Source organism: Amyelois transitella, chromosome 3 (assembly GCF_032362555.1).
Source record: "Amyelois transitella isolate CPQ chromosome 3, ilAmyTran1.1, whole genome shotgun sequence".
NCBI lineage: Eukaryota > Metazoa > Arthropoda > Insecta > Lepidoptera > Pyralidae > Amyelois > Amyelois transitella.
In genome coordinates this window covers 4,404,119-4,428,829 of record NC_083506.1, presented here as the reverse complement: position 1 = coordinate 4,428,829, position 24,711 = coordinate 4,404,119, and the positions used below count along the sequence as shown (strand labels likewise).

The 24,711-nt window shown below is 35.8% G+C and overlaps 3 protein-coding genes across 7 annotated transcripts in view; all 3 read left to right on the top strand.

Annotated features, from left to right (window-relative positions):
* LOC106138197 (arfGAP with SH3 domain, ANK repeat and PH domain-containing protein) overlaps positions 1-7,581 on the top strand; it is a 45,720-nt gene extending 38,139 nt beyond the window's left edge. Inside the window, exon 16 of the mRNA XM_060949131.1 lies at positions 4,403-7,581. Coding sequence (XP_060805114.1) covers positions 4,403-4,600 — 198 coding nt within the window. The 3' untranslated portion in view covers positions 4,601-7,581. The remainder of the gene's footprint in view (positions 1-4,402) is intronic.
* A 3,954-nt stretch (positions 7,582-11,535) lies between these two features.
* Positions 11,536-24,700, top strand: LOC106138185 (probable hydroxyacid-oxoacid transhydrogenase, mitochondrial). Of its 5 annotated transcripts, none has more exons than XM_013339255.2 (10): positions 11,536-11,553; positions 17,838-17,899; positions 18,127-18,205; positions 18,779-18,987; positions 19,378-19,574; positions 19,798-19,949; positions 20,374-20,535; positions 21,419-21,600; positions 22,828-23,098; positions 23,650-24,700. In XM_013339255.2, the coding sequence occupies exons 2-10, from the start codon at positions 17,847-17,849 to the stop codon at positions 23,731-23,733; spliced, it is 1,389 nt and encodes a 462-aa protein (XP_013194709.2). In that variant the 5' UTR covers positions 11,536-11,553; positions 17,838-17,846; the 3' UTR covers positions 23,734-24,700. The 5 variants fall into 5 exon arrangements, with proteins under 5 accessions (XP_013194709.2, XP_060808900.1, XP_060808929.1 ...); XM_060952917.1 differs by lacking the exon at positions 11,536-11,553 and adding an exon at positions 11,581-12,713; XM_060952946.1 differs by lacking the exon at positions 11,536-11,553 and having other exon boundaries at positions 17,025-17,899; positions 18,063-18,205.
* LOC106138183 (uncharacterized) lies at positions 12,722-17,002 on the top strand. Its single transcript, XM_013339251.2, has one exon. The coding sequence runs from the start codon at positions 13,001-13,003 to the stop codon at positions 16,598-16,600; it is 3,600 nt and encodes a 1,199-aa protein (XP_013194705.2). The 5' UTR covers positions 12,722-13,000; the 3' UTR covers positions 16,601-17,002.
* Positions 24,701-24,711: the final 11 nt, after the last annotated feature.

Here is a 24,711-nt window from a genome sequence, read left to right as displayed (position 1 = left end):
TTATTATCTCGCTGAAGTACCTCATATGGTCCAGAATATGCAGGTTTCAAGGCGCCACCAACCGTGCAATCACGCAAAAATACGTGAGTGCAAGTGGTTAATTCCTTGAAAGCGAATGTGGGACGTTTTCCCCCATGACGAGAGGTTGGTGTGGGCTTCAGGTTTTGGACTATATTCCTAAGTCTTGAAGTGAATTCCGTCAAGTCTAAGGGACAGTCAGTTTCAGAATCAAAAAAGTCACCTGGCAGACGCAACGGTTCGCCATACACCATTTCTGCTGAGGTAGTTCGTAAGTCGTCCTTGAACGCGCTGCGGACACCCAACAATACGAGAGGGAGAGACTCGACCCAATTTGTGTTACCGTGGCAGATTATGGCAGATTTCAGCTGCCGATGGAATCTTTCCACGAAGCCATTACAGGCGGGATGATAGGCGGTTGTACGGCGATGAGTAAATCCAGCGATGCGTGAAAGATTTCCGAATAACGCTGATTCAAACTGTCTGCCACGATCTGTCACGATATCAGCAGGGCAACCAAACCTAGAAATCCAGCCACTGAGTAAGGCTTTTGCAACTGCCTCGGCCGTAATTTCTTCTAAGGGTATTGCCTCAGGCCAACGCGTAAAACGGTCGATGGCTGTGAGACAATACTTGTAACCTTGGCATGAAGGTAATGGTCCGATCAGGTCAATATGGACGAATTTGAAGCGAGCTGCAGGAAGTTTGAAGTTGCTGAGAGGAGCACTAGTATGACGCGTGATCTTAGACTGTTGGCACGCTATGCATGCTCTCACCCAGTTCCTACAGTCCTTTTTCACCTCCGGCCAAACATAACGTTCAGAGACCAATCTGGCTGTTGCCTTGGCACCAGGGTGGCTGAGACAATGTAGACTCTCGAACACCCTTCTCCGTAACAGCTTGGGAACAAACGGTCGAACCATGTCTGTGCTGGTGTCACAAAACAGCTCTGTGTTGGAACCTGGAATCCTGACTTTCTTAAGGCACAGTGAAGTCGTACCTTCTGCAAGTTGCCTAAGCTCTGGATCAGAACGTTGAGCAGCAGCCAGCTGTTCTGAATCGATTGGCTGGGAAATTTCCTCAACTCGCGAGAGGGTATCAGCTACCACGTTGTCCTTACCAGAGATGTGACGAATGTCGGTGGTAAACTGCGCAATCAGATCCAGGTGTCGGAACTGTCTTGGCGAGCAGTTTTCCTTTCGACTTTGGAAGGCAAAAGTCAGGGGCTTGTGGTCGGTGTAGACTGTAAAAGTTCTAGCTTCGAGCATGTGCCTAAAATATTTTATGCTCTCATAAATGGCGAGTAATTCTCGATCATAGGGTGAGTATTTCTGCTGGGAAGGACTCAGCCCACGAGAGAAAAATGCCAATGGCTCCCAGGACTCACCATCAGACTGTTGCTGTAACACCGAACCGATAGCTCTGTCTGACGCATCAGTAACAAGCGCCAACCTTGCGTCACACTTGGGATGAGCCAGCAAGGCGGCCTGACACAGACCTTCTTTGCAGGCTTCAAAAGCCTCGAGTGACTTACCAGTAATATGTACCGGGTGCGAACCTTTCACTGATCCTGTCAGCAGTGCGTTCAGAGGACCTTGTTGTTTAGCGGCGCCTGAAATAAACCTACGATAAAAGTTCACCATACCCAAGAAGCGGCGTAGTTCCTTTACCGTCTTTGGGACAGGGAAATTGGTGATGGCTTCGACCTTTTCAGGTAGGGGTGTGGTACCTTTACCTGAAATTCTATAGCCTAAAAAGGTTACCTCAGACGCGCCAAAGACACACTTCGCCGTGTTGACGACCATGCCGTACTGCTTGAGTCTTTCGAAGAGTTGACGAAGGTGCTCTTCGTGGGTCTTCTGATCCTTCGAGAAGACTAGAAAATCGTCCAGATATGCATAGGTAAAATCCAGGCCCCGCAGCATCTCATCGACAAATCGCTGAAACGTCTGTCCGGCATTACGAAGTCCGAACGTCATGAACGGAAATTCGTAAAGACCGAACGGCGTTGTGATCGCTGTCTTCGCTATGTCGTCTGGATTGACCGGGATCTGGTTGTAGGCCTTCACCAAATCAATGGTAGAGAAGACGGTGCAGCCTGATAAAGAGTGGGAAAAATCATGAATGTGTTTAATGGGGTATCTGTCGGGTATTGTCCGGGCATTCAGCATGCGGTAATCCCCACAAGGACGCCACCCATTGTCCTTCTTGGGCGCAAGATGAAGGGGTGAAGCCCATGCTGATTCGGAAGGCCGACAAGTACCATTCTGTAACATAGACTCGAATTCCGATTTAGCAATTTTCAGTTTATCAGGCGCAAGCCTACGGGGAGTGCAAGAGACCGGTGGCCCAGGTGTAGTGCGGATGTGATGGACAGTGTTGTGGTGCAGTGTACGATGTATTCCATGTGGGCGAGTGATTTCGGGAAATTTTGCTAGTATGTTGTGATAGACAGAGTTACCAGAAACCACCTTCACGGAAGAAATATTTTCGTTACTAAAGGCAAGAGAAGCCACGGTCGCGACCATAGTGTTACCGTCGATAAGGCGTTGATTTCGGACATCTACTATAATATTGTAATGTGATAAGAAATCCACCCCTATTATCGCCCTCGTTACGTCGGCTACAATAAAATGCCAAGCAAAGTCACGACGCAGCCCTAGGTTTAGTACGCAATGATAGAAACCGTACGTATTTATGATTGACCCGTTAGCGGCACACAATTCAAAATTTGTTTTCGCACGATAATCTTTTAAAAATTTGCGAGGAAATACACACAAATCACTACCTGTATCTACTAACAATTGTAATTTCGTCCGTTTGTCCGTAACAAACAAGCGACCGGTACTTGGGCAGTCGTCGGTCGCCATTATCGACTGCCTTACGCATTTCCCGTATAGTCACACGGCTTGACACATCTTTTTGCTTTATCACCGAACTTGTAGTGATACCAGCATGTCGGGAACTTCCTGTAATTCGAGTGCGATCTTGTTGACGTAGAGCGACCACGACGACTTGAAGACTGCCTGGTTCTTGACTTTGACCGCGACATACGGTCGACCTTGTCAGCTAGCGCTTCGACTTGTCGTGTTAACGCAGCAATCTCACTCGACCCACTATCGTGTTTTGTGGAAACTCCTGCTGCTTGCAAATTCGGTGATACTGCATCCAGCACTTGATCAGCTAGCTCGGCGACCTCGTCGAGTTTCATCCTAGCCTGCGACGCAATGATGGGTTGTACGCCGTTGGGTAAACGGCTGGCCCAGAGAGTTCTGAGTAAATCGTCTGGCACCTCAGAACCAGCTAATCCCCTTAACCGCCGCAGGAACTGCGATGGTTTGCGATCTCCTAATTCTTCATGATGAAGTAGTTGCTGGACCTGCTTGTCGCGGGAAGCTGACAACCTCTTTACGAGCTCCGATTTAAGCGTCTCATACTTATCTGCCGTAGCTGGCGCCTCGATAATATCTTCGACGATCTCCACGTTCTGAGGTTCTAGATGCGATACTGCATAGTAGTATTTCGTCGCCTCTGACGTAACTCCAGCTAGAACAAATTGGCTTTCCAGCGAAGCAAACCAAAGCTTCGGTTTCGACGGATAAAAAGGAGGTACTCTTACGCCTACGCGATCCAACGAAAGCGGCTCTCCGGCTCCTTTGTTCTCACTCTTTGTATGCGACATCGTGTTAAAGCGGGGTCACCAATGTAGCGATAGATCCAAAGCTTACTCAATAGAAGGTGAAGCGCAGTCAGAGTAAGAGAAGAGGGAAATGAATATAGGGTGAAATAAAAGATTTGAATCTGAAATCTGAAAATTAATATTTAAACGTAAAGCAACAAACGGGCCTAGAAATACAATAAGATTGACACTTGTCAAACTGTCATTTTTTCATTTTACTTGTCCGCCGAATTTATGGCAGGACGAAAGAGTTCCGCGTATGAGTAGTGATATAGGTTGTCCGTTTATTACTAAAATATAATTTTATTTATTATTTGATGTATTTACAATTAAAACTTTTAAAATTATTATGAAAATCCCTACAAGTTTTATACATTTTTATTTGATTTTGATGAGAGAACACAATTAAAAAATAAATAATAGAAATGTATAAAATCACGTCAATGTACCCGAACAACTGTACATGAAAAGTATCCCTTGCTCGGACTCTGCAGCAGATAGCGGTTTTCGGTCTCAGATTAACCGTCACAAACTAAAAAAAAATACACTTCGGTTTCTACGAGCGGGGTAATGTTCATTTATTTCGAGGGGAGCCCGGGGTGCCTCTCAAGAGCTGTGAAGGAGGTAACTGGGAACAACGCCAGGTAGAAAAAGATGACACAGGCTTACTTTGATTTACGTCAATCACATGCATTTGACTTTCAGATGGGCGGTTTGAGGCGGTGTAGGGCGCTGTACGATTGCTCAGCGGACAATGAGGACGAACTGTCATTCCGCGAGGGCGAGGTCATCGTCGTCATCAACGAACGCACGGAGGACGACAACTGGATGGAGGGACAAGTCGAAGGCACCGTCCGCAGGGGGATGTTCCCCGTCTCTTTCGTTCACATGCTACCGGACTAGAATGGAATGAAACAGCGATAGCAACAAGGAACGTAGGTCAGTATCCAGTGTTCAGAGAATCACTAAGCGTTAAGCGCGGTATTCGAAATAAGAATCGATCTCTGTGTGTAAGATATAAAGTATTGAGGTTTCTTTGTATCAATGAGCGTATCAGTTACGTTTGGAATAATAGATTAAAAAATTGATGTTTAGATCCATAGTAATAAAATTACAAATTGGATTCGCATGTTTGCTCTTAAACATTTCTCGTATAGTGCAAGCAGTATTTATTTACTTTGGCCTAATGTCTTGGTAATTATGAGCTTACTTGTAAGACTTCACATGTTATACACTGCGAATTGTTATTGTATAATTTGTTGTCAGTCTGTCAACATGCAGATTTACAATTGACTTTTAGCTTTCTGGTGTAAATAAACTGCAACTATGTATCAGAATATTTGATTGGCCACAATTTTCTATATTATTCTTATAACTTTATCTACGGCTTAGTACAGTCTCTATAATATTAAAAGTGTGATATAACGACCACATCATGTTATTGTTTTAGACTTAAATTTTAATACTCACACATTTTAACCATTCCTATTTTGGAAGTCAATTTTATATAGCAATGTTTCAACCATTACATGTTATAGTATCTATAGCGATACGTGGGACAAGTCTGTCGGTAGGGAAATCTATTCTTCAATGAACTAGAACCAGCAATGAAAGAAAAAAACATTGCTAAAAAATAAGTGTTTTAGCCGACTGTTTCAAGTTTTAGCAAAATGCCCTGTTGCTATTTTGCAAAGTTTTTCAAAGTGTCATCAGCAGCAAGGCTAAGAAATTATAACACCAATATGGTAAGGTCTGCCAATTTAGATATAGTCCGTCCCGTCGAGGATTTTGATTCAAATTTTAATCATACCCATGATAATATAATTTTTGCATGTTCAATCATTGTTGCGTGTCGTATACTTCGAGTCGTATAAGTAAATGTTCAATTTGGTGTCTTTAAAATTACTGAACTATAATTATTGTAAAATTATACTGATAATAATTAAGACTGTTTTGTGTCTCAATTATTATTTCTTTATATGCTATTACTCTGGGCTCTCTTCTGATAAACATATGCTTATATTATCTCTGTATAATGTAATAGTCAAACCATGGTGGACACAACCGTGGTAAAAGCCAGAGTTATGCTAATTACATTTGTTATTAAAGCTTTGTATTGATAAAAAGCATTTTTCAATTAAAATTATTAGTCCATATCAAATTCAAACAAACCGATATTCATTCATAATTTTTTTATGTATTATATAATGTAGGTTGGTAATGTAATAATATTGCTCAATTATTTTCTGAAATGATTGCTCCAATAAAAGGCGTAGATTCAAATAAATATTTTATGCTCATATAAGTAAATTTTGTTATATTATTAAATCAGAAAAAATCAAAGCTCAATAAATAAGTAACAAATAAAAGTCGAAGATCTTCGTATTACTTAATTAAAATATGCTATGTTTGATTCAAACATCTGTGGGCGACGAAATTTCCTATCGGTGGTGGGAACTAACTTATGGTTGAAAAAAGTGTATTACACTAACAATATTTGAATCAAAAGCCACTTCTCTGACCGCCATTAGTATGCTTTTAGCCCTTTGATTATATGGCCAAATACAATTGCAGTAGTAAGTACGGTGTGCTCGGGAGCTAGCTGTCGCAACTCTCCTTGATCGGTGTAGGGTAGGTGACCCAGGTATCTCCTGTGTATACTGTACAAAACAAAGTCGTTCAAAATGAGGATTCAGTTTCAATTTTAAATGTCCCATAAGTTGGTTCAGGAAATCCATTCGTTTCCCCATTATCATTGTACCTACAGTAAAAGCAATTTGCCAAAATTTAATGTGATCAGTAGTGAAAAAAATATATTAACAAACAAACAAACTATTGGACCAGTAACTGTTTGATTGTTGTAGTCTGTTCTCGTAGAAGATATTGACGTGTCTTAGATTGTTGGTGCATGCTGTATAGAAGTTACGGGGAAGACCATAGGTGTATGTCATTGTCGATTAAAATTTGCTTACAGATTTTGTGATAAGTAAGCTTATCCAGAAACAAATTAAAATAGTTCTGGTACTACAATTATGTAAGTACATATAAATCAACAAAACGATTGTAGAGGAAAGTTATGAGTTTTACCTCAATTTTAATACTAGTCAACGTTAAAGTCCACCAACTATCCAGTATGCGGTATCCTTATGACGTCAAAAAAAAATATGTAAACTTATTTAGGTACGTACCTATGGACTTTCCCAGGTTCAGATCTTTGATACCTGTTGTTACATATAAAATTTTAACAGTTCATGTGAATAGATCGATGGATATAATCAGTCAGTTGTAGATGTTAACAGTAGTTTTCGCGTTTATATAGCAAGTTGTAATAATTTTCTCTAAAATGTTATATAATGTATATAGTTGTTCAAGTCTTTTCTACACATTCCCGATGTCATAGCCAATTTTATAATAATTTAGTACCTACGGTACGGCTCGGTTTATTGGTTTTTGCAATACTATGAGATTGGGCGAACATTAATTCTTGTATATGTAAATGGTCACTAGCAACGCCGTTTGAATGCGAGCCCGCGCAGGTTATGATATACTAGAAACTTAGAACTAAGTCGCTCTGAACGCAGGCTCGCAATTCCCTACAATAATTGTGGCCGTGTTTGCGCAAGCGCAGAGGAGCGCAGCGCGTCGGGAGTCGATTTAGGCTTTACGCTCGCGTTACAATGGCTTTGGAACCGCGTTCAGTATGCCCACTCCCGCGCTGCTACTGACCCGTGTTTGGAAACGACAAAGGTCATAAGCACAATGCACTCAGAGCAACCACCATAACCGAAACTGACCTAGGTCCCCTGTCAACAGGGTCACCATTGTATGTCACGGCAGTTGTTGCTTATAATCATGGATAATGATCATAGGAGGACTTCCGGCTCCTTTCCACAAAGTTCGCCACAGGGACAAACACCAAGTTGATGATGAAGTGAAACCTTAACGTTACGAAGTTACCTACATACTCGCGTGAGTTGCCATAATATTAGTATTAGCCGAGGCAATTCCGGCGTTTTCTATCACTAAAACTCCATTGTATATTGTTGTACGTAAAAAACATGATAGATTGATCAGATTTTTATTTATAAAGATTGCATTGCAAATTGAACTCGTCTGTATTGGTAAAGTCGGGCAGTAGTATAGTTTGCTTTTTACAGGTCATTTTCTTGTAATCCATATATTAATCCAAATCATGTTTGAGTATAATAAAATGTGAATATTCAATTGCCATGTATGTCTTCTTGTAGAAAACCTGTAAATAGATACTTAGATGTAGCATACAGTGCATATGAATAGTAAATAAGTCATCTTAATTTATTATAATAATTTGAAGATATTATTTACATAATATACAAAGTATTGACAATCTTGTTTTATACTTTGCCGCAACTAATACATAGATATGATATTTATTTAATATATTGAGAAAATCTAATTGTGATGAAATATTTTAATGCCATTTTAGCCTGTCAGTATGTTACTTATTTAAAAGTTATCTAACCAAATGATGCTAATAGAGTATAAGATGTTTTATTCTATGAAGTTGTAGTTGATATAATTTTTTTTTTCTAATGTATTGTATGTGACCGGAATCTGTATGAATTTATTAATACATCACTTCGATGTCTACTTGTATTTTTATTAAATTTCTTATTCCATTATCGTTCCGTATCCTTGACTTGAAACCACCGGCGCCACTGGCTAGCACAAATGGTATGTTTAAGACCCATTACACTACCGACAAAAAATGATGTGCTACTATTGTTTATTCTAGCCTTATAATTCAATTAAAACATACGAATAAAGCCTACGTTTACTAAAATCCATCAAACAGAAAAAAATATAGAAAAAAAGCGGTATATTTTGCCCCATCTAAACTGCGATCCATCTAAAGACCGTCAATCTGCGATACGAGTCCAAAATTCGAATCCAGAGGGGCCCTTAGAAAAAAATTTAAAAAAAGTTTAGTACAGACAAAGCAAGAAAACATTTTTAATGTCGTAACGTTGACAATTTTTTACATAATTTGTGTATATATAATTTTAATATTTTTCTTTGATGAGGTTTTTTTACTTAGTCGTTGTTAATCGACTTTTGAATTTTAAGGTAACATTATTAATTATTATTTATTGTCAATTTTTTATTATATTTTAATTACTTAGTTGATTGTTTGTATTTCATGTAAAATTGTACTTAATTGTTCTTGATGTTAAATTATTAAATACTAATTGCGCTTGACTGTACAGTTTGGGCTCCTACAATAGTAATATTTTTAAAATCATGAGCGGTCTCAGTCGCTGGAAGAAAATATTTAAAATAAAAGAATTAGGCGTCTAAAACCGCGGTTTAAGTTGATAGCGGTTCCAGTTAACTGACTCCTCGCGGGTTGACATTCCTGGAGGATGGGGTACACTGTACGTGGGTGTAGAGATCCTGCCAAAGACAGATGCACTGGCCTGAAGAGATTGTCACTCTTCAACTTCGAGAAATATAGTGGCAAGTATGGAGAAGCTACTGTACGTGACACTAGGAAATGCCAAGACAGTGGGCCAAAAGAAGAAAAAGTGAGCGAGAAGATAAATATGCCTTGTCAACGTGTCAGGAGGTCTATTCACGAAGCTTGACAAAGAAAAGCAGTCCTAAGAAAGGGCGATATAAAATACATACAGCAATAACTCAACCATTATTATAAAATGAATCATTTTTAAGCGAGAACTGACTGAAACTCTATCCTGTCAAAAGGATATGAAAAATTTTGTTTGCCACAACGGAGAATAAAAAAATTGTGATGTGTCACAGTAAGTCGAAGTCAAGTCGTGAGAGTCGAACGAAACAAGTTGACACTGAAATTAGTGAGTGACAGGACAGTGATGCCAGATAAGAGGGATTCCCCAAATTTGGGAGTATATTCAGTTCTGATTCCTCAAAGGAACATTTAAAGGATGTCTTTTACGCGGGGAAATACAATGAGTATGGGAGAATTTAGGTCTTATTTAAAAAGATTAAATAACCATGTAGCTGAACGTGGCCTTTCAGTCTTTCAAGACTGTCGCCTCAGCATGAATATATACATGTATGTGTGTATTAAAAAGATTAATGAAAAAGACAATTAAGTATGAATTTTAATTAAAATATTTTTTTTTGTTGCGCTCTAACATACTATATTCTCCTGTTTTGATAGCATATTGTATTTTGATTTTAATGATATTGGGTATATTATGCTTAAAAACTATATGAAAAATAAAGATAACATGTTTTAATAATTCGTAAAATCTTATTTTATTTAATAGGTACTTAATGTATAATTATTAGTGATATTATGAATTCCATCGATTATAAACAATTAGATCGACAACACACCCGCTAAGAAAGCGTCTGTATCAAAACTCTGATCAATCTATCTTGTGAGTAAGTAGAATCTTGTCGTCTTGTCGAATGTTTACGTCGCACAATCACAAAGTGGTGTGTTAAACATAAAAATAAGGAAGATTCATAAAGCTAATCAGCTAAGTACCTTTCAGATTTGAATTATTTGCAAATATCTGTGAACGTTAGCCCTTATTTTCTATAAAAATCATTATTTTAATAAATAACTAAGCAGATTAGGTCATTTCGGACTAACTTGCACCTATTTCTTACTTACGTCTAAAAAATAGTCCTATTAAACGAGCAATATTTGTAATCTATGTGGTACCTTTTATATACCTACATTAATTTGTACTCGCATTCTTGAAAGCTGATTCCATGTGTGGAAAAATTGTTTTTTATTTTCTAATTTCATTCTTCCCTTTTTTACCTAAAATAATTTTCCCATAAGTATAAGATGGTTGCTAGGCAATGAATATTGTGTTTTTCTGATGTTATTTGGAACCACTGACAATTATCAACGACTTGCATAATTAATTAGTAGGTACTAGTTTGAAACAGGAAACAAAAAATAGAGAAATCAGTTTTCACATCGGAGTACCCCGGATCGATCACAGCAACGGATAGGTTTTTTTTTGTTTTAATATTTAGTATGGTTTTTTTAAGTCCACTGAGTACCGCTCGGTTACCCAGGTATTAGAGATTAAACAAGACAATTATTATAGATCAGATAGCGCGCTTGTTGATCCATGACAAAGGACATGAAACTACTACTAATCTTTTTTCAAAATGTAAACTGTAAGAAATGAGCAATAACTTAATTAAAAATTTATTAGGGAATAGACTTTTGTTTCGAACTGTAAATCTTGTTATTTGATCGAAAGTTTTACTCCTATCATCGGATGGCCGAAAAATTTCATCTTTTTTTATATCTCTTACGGGGAAGACAGAGTCCACAATCTCGAAAAGCCTTATGGCTCACATCCAGCTGTACAGGTTGTTGACAGTTACTGCTTTAAATAGATATTCTTATTATATATAAAATTCTTGTGTCACAATGTTCGTTTCCGTACTGCTTCGAAACGGCTTGAACGATTCTCATGAAATTTTATGAGCATATTGAGGTCTGAGAATCGGCCAACATCTATTTTTCATACCCCTTAGTTATATATGGCAAAACAACGTTTGCCGGGACAGCTAATGTAATTTAAAATCATAGTGATCTTTCTTAGAAAAAATAAAAACGAAAGCTACATAATATTATAAAATTTTTTTTTATTTAGTATTAAATATATGTAAAAAATAAAAAAAATATTTATCAATAATAAATAACATTTTCAAACAGTTGGCTTCCTCCTTAAAATTACAATTTTTTGTTACGGGAAGAATTTTGGGGGAATTCATAATTGTCATGTGACAGCACTGTTTGTGACAGGATGACGAGGATGATATGATGGCGGAATGTTGAATGATAGCGGTATTTATATGAGGTATGTTAATTGTTGTTAAATTTGTAAATAGTAATAATTATTATAATAAAAAGTAAAATAAATTTCGCAAATATTGGAATTTCATGGCACTATCAAATAAAAAGAAGTAAAATATCTAAATACATGCATATCTACCTAAATAAAGCAGCTGGCGTGTTGTTATTGTAGGGTGCGGCCGGCGTGTTTTATTACTTTTGTGATTTCACAATCACATACATGATCAATATTATTTTGTATTAGGTATTTATTTTCATACAGCAAAAGAACTATTACTGTAGGCTGAAATCTACTTAGGTATTGTAAAAATTATCTGTACTTCTCTACTTCTTGCGAAAAAATGAGTTTCCAACTTGTTTGACTACAATTTATTTGAATATATTTGAAAAACCTACTTCTGGTAAATATATTTTTGAAAATACCAATTATGCGCATCAGACCTGATAAATATATATATTTAAATTTACTGTTATAAACAGTACTTACATTCTCTGGTCAGTGCAATACCCAATATCATTACATTCCTATTTGGAAGAACTGTTGAATTTTATGAAGATAACTGCATAGAAAGAAATTCTAGCCAAGTTTAGAAAAATTACAGACAAAGCATAAAATTAAAATTTCTCATGTCGTTCTTGGCAAGATTTAACTTCCATTACTATTTAATAAATAAAAGGAGCAAATCTACCAACTAGCTGTCACCAAAAATTTATACAATAATCCCTTTTAAGCATTTTAAAGGAAATAAAGATAAACTAGAATGAAAATAGTCTGAATGGTAAATCATTTACCAAAATTTTCAAGCTCATACTGAAGAGCTAGCAACAATTTTAAGCAATGCCTCATTCAGAAAGTGGTTAAAAATACGCAATATCCTTGCAATCAAAGAGAATTTATCATAATGCAAACCTCAAAAAAATTCACAGTCCAAAAGAGGCAAGGCACTACAGGCGGTCTTGATGGACATTTTTATGAAATTGACTTATTAATTTTAGGCAAATTAAGAGGAGAAAGAGACACAAAAAAATTTTACTTAACAACAAATATAACAGGTGTTGGAGCTTTTGATGATGTAGTTATGCGGTACTGGCAGAATAATGATAAAGAGGAAACATCGACAATAATTCTTTTGCAAGCCAAGCATATAGATGATCCTAAAAAAGGTAAAGTGACCATTGAAAAATTTAAAAATCCAAAATACGATAAATTTTATTTGGGCAAATACTTCTCGGACTATTTAAGCAGTAAAGAAAAATTTAATAACATAACTGAAGATCCTGTATTTATTGGAAATTTTAAAGATTTGAATCTTAGGTACATTATTTTTACTAATGCTGTTCTAGACGATCGGTTTAATGAAAACAAAAAAATTGATGTCGCACATAGTATTTTTTCTACAAATTCCAAAGGATTCCAATTTAACCTATTTAAAAATCATGACATAGTTACAATGCTTGAAAGTATTTCTTGTCAAGAAAGTATTAAGTTGTTAGCAAAAGCTCTCGTTAGTTGTATATGTGGTAAACTTAATTATAATAATATGATGCGAATGGAATTATTTAAAACCTATCATGTCTTTTTGTCCAAAAACATTATTGACATTAATAAGGATATTAAACAAGATGGGAAAGGAAATAATTATCGTGAAGGTAAAATCAATCCGAATTTTATGAATGATGATATGGAAGATTTTTTCCAAAAAGTACTTAAAGAAGAAATTATTTATGAGTATGCCAATAACGTTATTTTTGACAATAAACCCAGTTCAGGCTTAGATGATGTGAATAATAGGGCTATTTTAGTTAATAAAGTAATTAAGTCGTTAGATTCCTTAGAAAAAGTGGGTGAAGACATTATTGAAGAATTAGGTGGAAATGTTCTTTTGTTAGAAACAAAAACTAAACAATTGAAGTTTGCTGATCCAGATATGATAGAGGATGAAAGCGCTAAATTGTTTATAGAAGAATTGAAAAGTAAAGTAAGCAACTTAACTGACTATACTCTTAGTTTGCCATGTAAACTTGTGAAGAAAAAAATTGTAAATCAAACAGAAAAAGAACCTGTAATGCTACCTGTTGGTTTTGGTAACATAAATCCTACTTTGAAAGGGCCGCAACAATTAAGTAGTAAAATTTTAAATTTATTTGAGAAATATAAATCCAAAAAAGTTATCGAGATTGATAATAGTTTCGTTGGTCGTGGGAAAGACCTCAGTAAAGAAGATATTAAAAATATAGGAAAGCTTGTTGGTAATGTGCTCGTATATGATAAGAATAAAAACATGCTAAGATTAATAAATGAAGGAAGTACTGAAGGACACACTCTGGAGTTCATCAGAAACTTAATAGACTCTTCTCAATTAAGGAATTTAGATATTTATAGTTATAGATTTGACATTAAGATTGATAATTTCCCAAAAGAGACATTAGTTATTGATAATAATGATAGAAACAATGTTAAAGAGTTCATAAGTAAGTTAGAAGTTTTTACGGGACAAGCTAACGGACAGGAATTAATTGAGATCATTAAGGACGAATTTAGGACTTTTTATAAACTAACTAAAGAAGAAGCTGCAGAGAGTTACGGTAGGATAAAGAATAAAGCAATAGAATATTGGAGAAACGGTGATTATTATTTAGAAAAAGATGATGATTTTTTTAAAAATGTTGTTAAATTTAACATAGAATTTGATTTAAGAAATCCTGTAGATTTATTTTCCGGCAGAGAAAAAGAAATTAGTGATTTACATAATAAAATACAAAGTAGTTCAAAAAAAGTAATGTCACAAATAATTTCTATCAGTGGATTGGGTGGGATAGGTAAGAGCGAATTGGCTAGAAAGTACGCTTATGCCTATAGAAATGAATATCATGGCAATGTTATATGGATTAATGCTGAATGTTATCAAACTCTTACTGAATCTTTTCTTAGGTTAGCTCAGGATAAGTTAGGAATCAATGTGAAAGGTATAAAAGAAAATCGAAAAGATATAAAATCAATTGTTAGAGATATATACGAATTTTTCTCAGAGAGAAAGAGTCTTTTTATTTTTGATGATGCTGAAAAGCGTAGAGCTCAAGATGGTGATGAAGGTATAGATATTTTTTTACCGTCATTGCCTCCCAATACCAATAAACCCTATATCATTATCACATCCCGTAATCAGAAATGGGGAAATATAGAAGTTTTAAAATTGGGTACATTTACTGAAAAAGAAGCTATGGACTTTATTAAAAAGGCGCTTAATATAGAAAATGATTTACAAAACAATGAAATTCAAATGTTAGCAGAAAAATTAGAGTGGTTTCCTTTAGCTCTCACACAGGCAATTTCATATATAAAACAAGTAGATGAAGAAATAAAAAATGTAGAGCCAAATAGAGAATTTAAAATTTTCGATTATCTAAAAGAGTATAAAGGAAAAACAAAAGAATTACTTAACTTTCCTTTCCCAGATGATAGTAATGATGAGTATAGCAGAACGACGTTTACAACTTTCCAAGTTACCATCGATAAGATAAAGAAGAAGGAATTTGGGGGAAAAGCTTTAGAAATACTAGATATCACAGCATACTGTGCACCACATGACATTCCTACTATAATATTTTTAAAACTAGTGGAAGATGATGAAAGAAAATTAGGGGCTGCTGTACAATTATTAAAGCAATATTCATTGGTAAATTTAGAAAGAGGTTTATTAAGTGTACATAGATTAGTACAAGAAGTTATAAGACTAAATCTTATGGATAAAGAGAGAGAAGAAGAAACATTAAGAAAAGCTCTTCTTTTAATAGGCAATCAAAATTCATCGGAAAGAAGTACAAGGCTGCCTCAGTGCATTTTTTACGCTTGCACAAAAGATGGAAAATTAAGCAACTGTGAAGAGCAAGCTACATATATTTGGAATTATGCCAGCAAATATAGACAATTAATTAAAGATTTTTATTGTACATATGGAGAAAAAGAAAATACACCAATAAATTTATTTGCCATAAACGGTAAAAAAGAAGCTATAGAGTCAACATTGAAAAATATAGAAAAAGACGAATTAATTAATAAATTACATGAGTATAATGCAATTGGTTATGCTCCAATACATTCAGCCGCTTTAAATGGTCACAAGGAAATAGTGAAATACCTGATAGAGGAACAACGCGTTGATGTGAATTTTACCACTCGTTCAGAAAACACGCCGGCATTGATTGCTGTCTTAGGTGGTCAGTTAGATGTTTTACAATATTTAGTAAGCAAAAGAGCGGTTGATATCAACAAAGGAGGGAAATATGGTACATTTCCTATTCTGTATGCTGCTCTATATGCTAGAAGAGATTTATTAGAATGTCTACTAAACAACAAAGCTGACATCCTTGTGAAGGATAAGCTAACAGGTAATAACATTCTTCATAATGCACTTCTTCATATCAATAAATGTGGGAATCATATATCGGATATTGAAGAGATTGTAAAGTATTGTTTGGAAAAAAATAAAGGTCTTGTTAAAGATGTTAACATTTCTGGAATGACACCATTACATTTTGCTGCAGAGTTTGGTACTGCTACTATTGTCAAAATGCTTCTCGATTACGGTGCTGAAGTTAATGTTAAGTCTCATTGTGCTGATCCTCAACGTGTTGACGTTGAAGGAACAAAACCAAAGTTCGAACAAATAAGGCATGCTGATGGTTATGATAAAGGTTACACTCCTTTGCACATCGCTGCAAAGAGAAATCACTTGGAAATTGTGCGACTTTTGCTAATGCGTCGTGCAATATATAGCGCCCTTAATGACAAAAGGAATACTCCTCATGATATGGCAGAAATAGGATCTGATGTTGAAATCTTACTAAGATCTATAAATCAATCATTTCAAGCCGTCCTGAATGGTAAAAAGGATGAGCTTGATAATTTACTACAGGGAAAAAGTTCCGATGAACTAAAATCATTCCTCTATACTTGTAATCGTAATCAAAGGACGCTCTTACAAGTTGCTATCGATAATAAGCAAAAAGATATTCAAAAAGTGCTCACAGAAAAATTAAAGCTTGTGTAAGTACACCTAGGTTTACCAGGGGTACAAAAAGTTAACCGTTAATTACCTAGGTGAACTACCTACTTTGGTGTTCCACGGGTCAGGAAGGTTTTAATGTACGTTCAATACTAAGGAGCCACGTGTATGATACGGTTACATCTTTTTCATGACTTTATTAGGCATTAGAATACGCAAGCGGTTCCGCACGCGTAAAACAAAAATTCCTGTAAATTTCCGATATTGCGGATAACCTTCTTTAAGTTATATGCGAAACTATAAGAAAACTACGTGCCAAGGTACAAAATATATATAAAAGGAAACTGATTGATTGATTTGACACACTTTACGCACATATCAAACTGCTAGGTCTAGACTTATAACGATTTGGAATTTAGCAGAATTTAACACGGGTAGAGCTACGACTAGAACTCGATTATTCGACATGATGAGATATAATTAAACAGTAAGTGATGAAAGGAAAAGATAGGGTAGATTCTTCATCATCACATATTATAGAATACATTCCCCTATTTTCTCTATCTGTATGTTTGCGAAAAGTTATAAACGGATTTTGTTTCTGTTTGAAATGTTGTAAAGTGGGTGGTTCTGAGGAAGGTTTATATTGATTTTTAAGGGTCGCTAGTATTAATAAAAAAAGATATCACCTTTGTTACTTAAATATGTATTCTTCGTATTCACGTTTCTCTTTGTTTATTAAAATCGACAAAAGAATTGCTTAAAAATTGTTGTTATAGCTGCAATGGCACAACACAAATTCTGCTTTCTTGCTTTAACGGTTTATAAGATACAGTTTGGTGACAAACAGACGGACAGACAGCGGAGGCTTAGTAATAGGGTCACGTTTTTACCTTTTAGGTACGGTAACTATAAAAAAAATGAAATTCTGAAAAACTTGGGATTTTTTAGTAAGTGTTGGTAACACAAATATGTTTGTATTTAGGGTTTCCTATATCACAGTTTGTTTTGTTTTTTATTGTCTCGATACAATATTCAGATTACTCGTAGATTTGTAGACTTTAGACCTACAGATTACAGGAATCCCTACCTATATACCCTCTTATCTATTAAATGTCGACGTGGGTGTGGAGTCAAAGTACACAAGAATAGGATAGCTTATTTATACACAAAGATAGATTATTTTAATATCTGTTGTGTTGTGTATTCAGTGTCTGTAACGCCACGACATTACACGATATCAAATATTCATAAGTTGATAGCAATATTATTTTGATTATAGTTTTCTATCATGGCTTCACGTAAAAGGGTATTTGATCTTCTGAGAACAATCAATGTTGCAACGTAAGTTTTTACCTATAGTACCTGTCTTTTATTTCTATGGAATTAAATTTAATTATAAGTTAGTGTAGTGTTTTATTTTCAACTTAATACTAAGTAATTTTATTTGAGTTGCAATTTTGTTCATGTTTTGCAAATGTTAAATAGGTATATCTTTTAAGTACAGTATTACTCTGACTTTTCTTCGGCTCCGTATGACAAGAACCTCAGTAACAGCAATGAATTTCCAGTTGTCAATGCCCAGCCCATGCACATAGGGGCAAAATTCAAGTGTCCAACTCAACACCATTGAAGGATTATGCATTTGAGGTTAGTAAAAGTTTTGAACTTTTTTGTGTTTTCCTGAAAATGCTATAAAAATCTCTTCAAAAGGCAGATGAGATTATTCTATGTGTATACAGTCAAAACAACTAATGGAACTGCTAAAATATGTGTTTAATTAATCATTTGCTAAAATATTTGCACACTGTATCTGAATGTGCTGCTATTCTATTCTATTGTAACTGATTATTATTATAGTCTAATAATAACTCAGTTGTCCTATCCCATTGTTTGGGTTATCTTCATTCATTTTATTTGAACTTGACTTTCCCAATCCAGGGTCTTGGTCAAAAAGTATACTAGGGTAGGGCTCCTCTCGAGAGTGTTGGGGATGTAATCAGATTAACATTAAGTAGTACTTTAGTTGGCTACAATCAAGATTACATAAAACAACTCCTATAAGACTTCCATGACCCTGTTAACTTGTAACTTTAATGATCCAAGCTGGGTTACAAACCTTACCTTCTTGAATCATCACTTTGCATGGTTACTCTTCATTCATCTTTCTATTAGCCAAGACCAATAAGTTTCCAATCAACTATACTCTATGACTTCCTGCAGATAAAATGTTCCACCGTGCGGTATGGGTTGGGGGTGACAAGAGAGGTTGGCTTAGATCTGGTGAACCTTGGAGCCAAAAATGTCTGCGTCATGACAGACTCAAATCTAGTCAGCCTTAGTCCAGTAAAAACAGTGTTGGATTCACTCATAAAAAATGGAATTAATTACAAAATCTATGACAAAGTGAGGGTGGAGCCTACTGATTCTAGGTATTTAAATTTTATTTCTGTAAAACTTTATTAATCCCTAAAGCTAGAGCACATGAACTTGATACTAAAACCACTATCTCCTAGTTAACCTAAAATAAAAATATACATTTATAAATCTGGTGTCAATTTTAGATTGAGTTACAGAACAATCATTATTTTATCTGGCTGTTCACTTCAAAATTTAATATATTTGCAGACAGGTTTCAAAGATGGCATTAAATACCAGCTGCCTGCCTTCAAAATAAATCTGCCATTAACTTGATTGTTAGTGATATTTTCTTTACCACCTTCAACATCTTTGCATGAAAAGATTAAAAGTATAAATATGTATTCAAGGCAAAACATAAATTTAATCTTAAAAATCTTATGGATAACCATACGTTTTTTCAGTTTCAAAGATGCTGTGAAATTTGCAAAGAAAGGAAATTTTGATAGTTTTGTGGCAGTTGGTGGGGGGTCAGTTATGGATACTTGCAAGGCTGCAAACTTGTACTACTGTGATCCTGAAGCGGATTTTTTGGACTATGTTAATGCACCAGTTGGTAAAGGAAAACAAGTAACTGTTCAGTTGAAACCTATGATTGCAAGTAAGTGCATTACATTTTATATGTTTTCATGTGATATATCAGAAAATACCATCTTTATTAGTTTTGAACTTCCAAGTTTTTTTTTTGTTTTGGTTCTTTCACATCACAATGCCAATAGTCAAAATCTTTTGTGAGTTTGAAGTAACAAAGCACTTTAAATAAAAAATGGAACCTTTCATATTTGTATTAATGTTTGTATTAATATTAGTACTTGCAATTTTAGTTCCAACAACAAGCGGGACAGGCAGTGAAACCACTGGTGCTAGTATATTTGACTTGGAAGAAATCCACGCAAAGACCGGCATCTCCCATGCGGCACTGCGCCCTATCTTGGCCATCATAGACCCTCTCCACACCCTGAGTCTGCCTGAGAAGGTTTGTCATCCACACTTACATGCATACATAAAATCACGCCTATTTTCCAGAGGGGTCAGGCAGAGACTACATCTTTCCATTGGCCACAATCCCTGCATACTTGATTCGCTTCATCCACATTTATAACTCTTCATGCAAGCTCATCGTTTTCGACCCTTCGCCTTATAAACAGAAAATAGGTAGTTTTTTAGTAGTTAGATAAAGTAGAACTCTCTGATGATGATGATGGAATTTGACAAAGAAAAGGACTTAGGCTTAGTCTAGTCTAGAAAAATAATGTTGGTAGTATAAAGACAAAAATAATTTGAATTTATGTTAAGTAATGATAAATTTAGAAACTACCAGACTGATATTGATGAAATACGACAGATGTGAAAAAAACTGAGAAACAAAAGTAAGTGTTAATTTATACAAAATGTTACAGGTATCAAACTATTCTGGATGGGACATCTTCTGTCATGCCCTGGAGAGTTTTACGGCCATTCCATATACTGAGAGGGGGCCAGCGCCGGCCAATCCAGCTTTAAGGCCGACTTACCAGGGCAGCAATCCCATATCTGATGTGTGGGCCAGGTTTTGTTTACAGGTAAATAGTTAGTATATACTTAATATACTTTAGTGCCGTGTGGTTCCCGGCACCAATACAAAAAAGAATAAGACCACTCCATCTCTTTCCCGTGGATGTCGTAAAAGGCTAAAGGGATAGGCTAACAAACTTGGGATTCATTATTAGGCGATGGGCTAACAACCTGTCACTATTTGAAACTCAATTCTATCATTAAGCCAAATAGCTGAATGTGGCCATTCAGTCTTTTCAAGACTTTTGGCTCTGTCTACCCCGTTAGGGATATAGACGTGACCATATTTATGTATGTAAATATCTTCCTTCTGGCTTTAGTCCTGGTTACATCTACGCGTCTTATTTAGTAATACGCCTTTTTGACCATGATTCTGGATTGGGTGAGTAAAGTTTTTAAACGCAGCGACTCCTATCTGACCTCCGCAAGCTTTACAGGGGAACCTAACCCAATCACGGCTACACTTCCAGTTGCCTGAATGTGCATGTTTCCTCACGATATTTTCCCTTACCTTGCATTAATTAATATTCAAACTAATGTACCTACCTAACTTTGAAAATAGTCATTGGCAAACGGCCGAGGCGGGATTTGACATTGTGCTTTTTATGCGCATCATGCATTAGGTTTAAAGATCTTTATTTGACTCACAAAGAATTAAATTCACTTACAATGAGCCTTAATCTAATACATAATAATAGTAAACAAGTAACGCATTCAAGCAGTGTTAAATTTTTAAATAAACACAGTTGTCACAACAATAATTTTAAGCTTGTTCGTAGACATGTTTTTTTAATCTTTCTGTGAACAAAGTAAACGGGATACCATACCGATTCGACCACCGACGCATACATTTAAACTTATATTAAAGATGTGTGTGTGTTTAACCCTCAGAGTCTCCAAAAGTACTTTGCCCGTGCCGTATACAAGCCCGACGATATAGAAGCCCGGTCCACTATGCACTTGGCCGCCACCATGGCGGGAGTGGGCATCGGGAATGCGGGAGTTCACCTCTGTCACGGGCTCGCGTATCCCATAGCTGGGAATGTTAAGACATTCGTGCCACAGGATTATGGGTGAGTGACATTTGAAGTATAAACTTATATAAGGGACATGTAACGCAGATTGAGTTAAGCCCATGGGGGTAATCTGTTAGTTAGCACCAAACTAAGAGACCTCTGTTATGGGATACTAATTCTACAATACTATATTTTATAATAATTACTTAAATAGATAAATATGCAAGAACCAGGCCAATCAATAAAGTGCTTTTTCAGTTGGTTCAGAGGCGATAATTTGAGAAATTGAAAGCATCCCATAACTTCTTTTTTAGAAGATCTACCACACCGATAATCCCTTTCCTGCGTCTGTGCGTAGAGGAAAAAATAGGTAATTATTTTCAGTTGTATTACCTAATTAAAATTCTACACGATCGATTTTGACTCAACTTAGAGTGTAGACTGGGTAAAAGACCATAATGTTATAAATTGAGTTATATGTATAAATAGCTCGTGAGACTTATATATACTATGTATACATATGTAGATGGACTTCAATCCTTATAAAATGCGATAAGTAAAACGAGATAAAACTGTTTATAAGAATAAGTGATAATGTGGTAAACAAGATATTGTAGTATATAAGAAGTTATATGTTAGTAAATATAGTATTGTTGACTTAGTATCACATAACACAAGACTCAAACTTACTTTGAAGTTAACTCAATCTGTGTAATTTATCCCGTGTATATTTATACATATCCCTATCCCTTGCGGGGTAGAAAGAGTCGTAGGTTAGTCGTAGTAGGCGAGTTGAGTACGTTAGTAGTTGCTAAACTCGAAGGTCATCATTACCTTATAAGGTTTGCTTAAAGAGGTGCAGAGATAGTGGCAGGTTGTTAATCAATCGCATACAAGAAGATCTATTACACCTGCAGGTCACCAGCTCCCCCTAGTTATGTTATTTTTATTCATTTATTAACGGCGAAAGAATTTTCATGATCAGTTAAGTACCTCCGAAGATTACCACATACAAAGTAAGAAACATTTTAAAAATATTAAAATATTGCAATTACATAATTATGCCATTCTTAGAATGGGATTATGTGTTCTTGTTTTGACGAGGAATTTTCCTTTGATATCGTACAATAAGTATGCAAAACTGGTTCTGGTAGAACATTTCCTTGTTGACTTCCTTTAAATACATATATTGTATACCATAAAATATGATAGATTTGCACATTCTCAATTCTTCTTTTTTTAAATATTGTTTTTTATTATTATTTTGTACTTAAACATTTTCAGAAGTGACCCAATCATACCCCACGGCCTTTCTGTAGCCGTGACCGCGCCCGCCGTGTTCCGTTTCACGGCGCCGAGCGACCCCGGCAAACACTTGGAGGCGGCGTCTCTCCTCGGGGCCGACGTCACCGGGAAAAAGCAAGCGGACGCCGGGAAAATACTGTCTGACACAATCCTAAAGTATATGGACGTCATGAAAACGGAGAATGGGCTGAGTGCACTCGGATATTCATCTGATGACATCCCTGCGTTAGTCAAAGGAGCTTTACCGCAGGTATATACACATATGTACATGTAATCACGTTTATATCCATTCCTGAAATGACTGATAGGGCACACTCAGCTGTATGGCTTAGTGATTGAATTGAGATTCAAATAGTGATAGGTTGCTAGCCCATTGCCAATAAGAATCCCAGGTTGGCCTGTTCTAAAGGCCAAGGAGTGGGTTTAACTCTGTTTCTGTTTTTTTTTTATAAGAAACTGGTTTGTTGAGTGGATAGTTCTTAGCCGTGTGGCTCCTCGAACTTTAGAAATAAGATCACTCCTTCTTTTTCTCATAGATGTGGTTAAAGGCGGTTAAGAGAATAGGTACATTCATTTAGTGCAGCTTTTACCATTCACGACCCAATATGAGTTTGGCTATCCTGTAAAGATTTAGGAGATTGGACGAAGGTGAACCACGGACATCTCCAGATAATTTAGAATGTTACCTGGACTTACGACAGGAGGAAGAAGACTTACCAGTATCTAAATGTATTTTATTTATATAAGTGATTTTTCATACGCTATGCAATGTTAGATTAAATTTAATTATTATTTTCTCAGCAACGCCTGCTGCAGATCTCGCCATTGCCTCAATCTGAAGAAGATTTATCTAAAATACTGGAAGAGTCAATCAAAATTTTCTAATTGTTTTGCAATAAGTTTTACATTTAAGTTTTAAATATGTTTTTATATTTTTCTAATAATTTAATACAAATGTTTTTATGTTTAAGAATTACCAAGTTGTCAGATTCCTTGACCGTAACCAGTTAATATTATTAGATTTGTTCAAACATGCTTAAGGAATCTGTTAAGGTCACAGCGCATATACAAACTCTGAAACATTGTCGTCGTATTCACTTTAGCCTCGCGTTCCACTTGACGACAAGCACACAACAAACCGAATCAGCAGCTCCGATATGACGGTTATTTGGCGCGACGAAATCCCTTGTAGGGATAAATCCGCCGTTCGTAAAGTTTACAAAGGAATTACTTGGCGTGCCACGCCGACCGGAGATTACTACTGGCTGCAAGGGTGGACGAAGAATCCACCGGAGTACGCACCGGACCGAATTGTAATGCGGTTTACGAGGGGTCCATATTGATCCTCATAAATTTTAATAGCATTACATATTTGAAGATTGCATAAAGTGTTTTGGCATAATCATCGTTTCTCATAATGTTTTACATGTGGAACGATGGTTAGGTCAAAAGAAATTTGCAGGTTTGTAATTATGCTAATTAGACACGTAATTGTGTCACAATAAGTGTGCATTGTAACAGAGAATTTCATGCATGGAATATAGAGGCTCGGGTTGATATGGTGTCGATTTTGATACCAGAGTTTATGTATCTGCTGCCTTAGGTTAAGCGTATTAGTAAATGTAATTAAATGTTCAGATTCTCTAAAAGAGAGATGGACTCAAAAATGTTAAAAGTACGTAATAGATGTAAAACATATACACGGTATATCATGGTGCCATGCTATTTTTATTAGTTAAGAGTTAAGCATGATAAACTTTAAGAGCAATTGTTTTATAGGGGAATAATATAATTGTAATCTATTATATTTTTAAACAGAGATTGTTATTAATTAAAAATTATTATAGAAAAAGTATTGTTTTA